Here is a 3623-nt window from a genome sequence, read left to right as displayed (position 1 = left end):
AAAAAAAAACACTTGTAGAGGATAATAAAACACGTATAAGAAAAACATTTCTACCACCAATCCTAAAAGACTCTGCTTTTGTGTCAGAAAGTCATTCTAATTAACCTTTACATCTTCTATTCTTATATTCCTTTTTTTTCATTAGATCATGATATTACAGACTTCCTTACTAGTAGTTGGCGTTTATTCAGGAAATTATTATAACCCCAGCTGATGGCCTACTCAGTTTCCTGCACTCTTAAACCTGACATTATAGTGTAATACTGTTTTTGATGTAGAAAAAGATGGACTTTGAGGAGGTGACCAGCAGCTGAGTGGGCGATCAGGCTGTGTTAATGCACAGAGGCTGGGCATCACAGCCTTTGGCTAAGAGGGGCTTAGTGCTGAACTCCAGGGAGTTACTTCGTCATTGCTTTTTTTTCTCCTAACACAATGGATTATTTATAGCTACTCCTTCCATTCAGACAACAAAGCAGCAGATCTAGTTCCAGGACTCCGGATGCTGCTGCGAAACTTTGAGTGGAAAACCAAAGCACCACACAAGAGCAAGTCACCACAGAACGTGAATGCAGAGTGGTGGAAAAGACACAAGCTTTAATGCAAAAAAAAAGTGCAGTTTGCTTGTTTGATTATAAAAATTTTGTTGAGGAGAAGAGCAAGAGGAAAAAATATTTAATTATTTATTCTAATCAATATCATCCAAATCAAATAATTAAGGTAAAACTAGTGAATTGTGCTTATTATAATTATTATTATCTTAATTTACCTCATTGTTTAGATTTTTAGCTGATCTCTCTTCTTAATTTTCATCAGAACTCTGGCTGCAGCATTTTTGGATCAGCTGAAGGCTTTTAACTACAATTTTTGGGACTTCTAGGCACAGATGCAAACATCAGACATTCATACAGAGATCAATAAACAGCAAGTTTAAACAGCGGGACACAAAGTCAGAGAATTAAGTAGTTGAGCCAACTTAACAGGCCTGAGCAAGCTTTCAACTTAACCAACTGTTAATGTTCAAACATGGGGTGCTTTCACACCATAAGCTACAGAGGAGCATTGGACGTTGCTCTCAAGGGTCTGTTATCATCTTTGCTGCGATTCTGTTCTGGTGTGTATGCTGGGAGGTGTTGCTACAGACTCTTTGGTCTGGTTAGTTCTAACAAAGTATTTGTTCACCAATCAACTAATTAAAAACAGGCATCCAGAGTGTTTGCACAATTATTTGTGGAGTAACTGTAAGTAATGTGATCAATTACATTAAACCTGGGTTCACTGAAGGTCATTGAAGATTTGGGATTTGGCCCAGCTAGTGCTAAGTTGACCCTAATAGTCTTTGAAGGAAGTCAGAAATGAAGGTGCTTCCAAGATCTTCTTCCATTGTTAAAGCCATGGCCGGCGTCTCTAATAGGAAACTCTCAAAAGTCAAGTGAAGCGTTCAACAAGTGAAACGTTACTCAGCAATTATATAAGGGGCTTCAATTCTGCCATTTTCTTCTTCCCTCTCCTGTTTCCTTCAGGCACAGGCAGTGGCGCTTACAGTCGCCCAGGCATTCACTGTAGCCTTTGAGCTCTGGCAGGTGGCAAAAGAAGGTGGGCCAAACGTAATCCTTTTTTTCCTGCTCTGGTTCTGCTTAAAGCACCTTGAGTCTGATGATGGCAGATCTGGATGCTCCTTATGATTGGTGTCTTGATTTTTTATTATTATTTTTTTTTTGTGTAGAGAAAGGGGAGAGAGTAAAGTCTGGATCTGCAGGAGATGCCAGCAGCAGTTCCCTCTCCGAGAGGTCCAACAGTTTAGGGAGCCTGAAAGGAAACGGTAAGATAGAACCAACTAATTTGATCCTATGCATCTGATACTGTTGAATAATTAACCTGTCCTTCAGTTCTGCCAGTTTTTTTTTTTTTTTTGTTTGTTTGACATGCTCAAAAATGTCATACATTTAAAAAAAAGTCATATACGCCACATTTTAATTACACTACTACTGTTTTTTATACAGGCAACATTTAAATATTTTGGGAAAGCCCCTAAAATAGCTACTCTATGCAGACGTTCAGTCTGTACTGATGAAGTTTCATTCACCTCAGCATGACATTCACCTTTTGGAGCACTTTAGTGGCTACAAAGCATTGAACTTTCCACGCAAGACGGTTTTATGGTTCAGTAGATCCTGGAAAAGTACCACCACCACCAAAAGTAGCTGACTCTGTCCTGATACAATAACACATGTTCAGGGACGGAAACATAAGGGTGCCTAATGAGAGCGGTTTCTTTTTCCTCTGGATCAGATGCAACCACAGAAATTCTTTTGGACCTGGAGTGTGGTGTGAAGTTGGTTGTGGAGAATAATGGGAATACAGACCAGGATCAGCTGACTAACCAGGGCTCCTCCCAGACCAACAACAACCCTGCCTCGGTATGGTCTTCTTCCACTGTGCCATCTGTGTTTCTGTTGTTCATCCTGATTTCAGTTTGATTCTTAAATTATTTGCTACTTTGAAGGCTATTTGAAAATAAGTGCAGATTTCTCAGGGAAATTGAGGCATAAAGTTAATTAAAGAAACTATAAATGAGAAGAAACCATATTTAATCCTGATCATTTTGGTCTTTCAGGAAGTTGAAGACGGTTTGGACGAAGCTTTTTCCAGGTGAGATATTAGCTGTGAAGCTTTTTATTTATTCAAAATTAATCCATGGTGATTCTTGCTGCAGCTTCTTAGCATGATTTTTTCCACCCCCATTATGAAATTTAGCTTCTCAAATCAGTTTTACTCACACTTCTCCGTCCTGCTTGGCTTCAGGCTGCCACCTGCTGACGATTTCTGTGAACTGCAACATGGAAACCTCACAATTCTCTATTTTCTCCACAAAATGTAAACAATAACAGGCAGTTTTGTTGAAAGAGGTTTAACAATTAGGACAACAAAGCATGTTATTAGTGTGCTGTGCTCAATCTGCTGTGTCTTTGTGTCTCCAGCTCTGCTCTGGATAGCTTTGGTTCATTTGCAGGTAAAGTAGAGCATCACAGTCAATCATAAGCTATAGTGTGGTAGTCTTAATCACTAACCTAACATGATTCTGTCTTATTCAATCACTACCAAACCCAATAGAACTTTCTATGAGTCAGTGAAATGTGCTAGTAGTTAGATTTAGCTCCTTCATGTTTCTACAAACGTTAAACACAAAAGTACAAGAGGGTGAACTGGTGAGTAAAACCTCCATTAAAAGATAGTCACAGAAAAACTCACTGTCAATTGTCCATCTGGAGGCCTAATCTATAATATACTAAATAAATCAACGAGGTTTTGAAAATAATAATAAGAAATTTCCACAATTTTAGATGGCACCAAAATTTGACGCCTTGCTAAGTCCTCACTAAAGCCTCGCTAAAGCCTCTGTAAATTTACTTACCTTTTTTTATATAAGTTTGACCCTTATAAAAGGTTTATAGACTATAGAGCAGAAACCTTTTTTTTCTTCCTTTCCTCCTCTGCAGCTGCTTTGATACTTACGCTACTAATGAAATCTACCAAGTGTAATTTCAGTTTGGTTTCCAATATTATTTAACTGTAGGTAATTGCTGGAAGTCTGTGGTGTCTCTAGGGGAGCCACAGAGATCCAC

The 3623-nt window shown here is 38.6% G+C and overlaps 1 protein-coding gene across 1 annotated transcript in view; it reads left to right on the top strand.

The window, feature by feature from the left end:
- Positions 1-3623, top strand: part of LOC107093644 (low density lipoprotein receptor adapter protein 1-B-like) — a 30544-nt gene that overhangs the window by 17260 nt on the left and 9661 nt on the right. The window contains exons 5-8 of the mRNA XM_015388832.1: positions 1521-1593; positions 1724-1819; positions 2290-2417; positions 2615-2649. Coding sequence (XP_015244318.1) covers positions 1521-1593; positions 1724-1819; positions 2290-2417; positions 2615-2649 — 332 coding nt within the window. The remainder of the gene's footprint in view (positions 1-1520; positions 1594-1723; positions 1820-2289; positions 2418-2614; positions 2650-3623) is intronic.

Source organism: Cyprinodon variegatus, unplaced genomic scaffold (assembly GCF_000732505.1).
Source record: "Cyprinodon variegatus isolate N-32 unplaced genomic scaffold, C_variegatus-1.0 Scaffold438, whole genome shotgun sequence".
NCBI lineage: Eukaryota > Metazoa > Chordata > Actinopteri > Cyprinodontiformes > Cyprinodontidae > Cyprinodon > Cyprinodon variegatus.
This window is presented reverse-complemented; position numbering and strand designations above follow the sequence as displayed.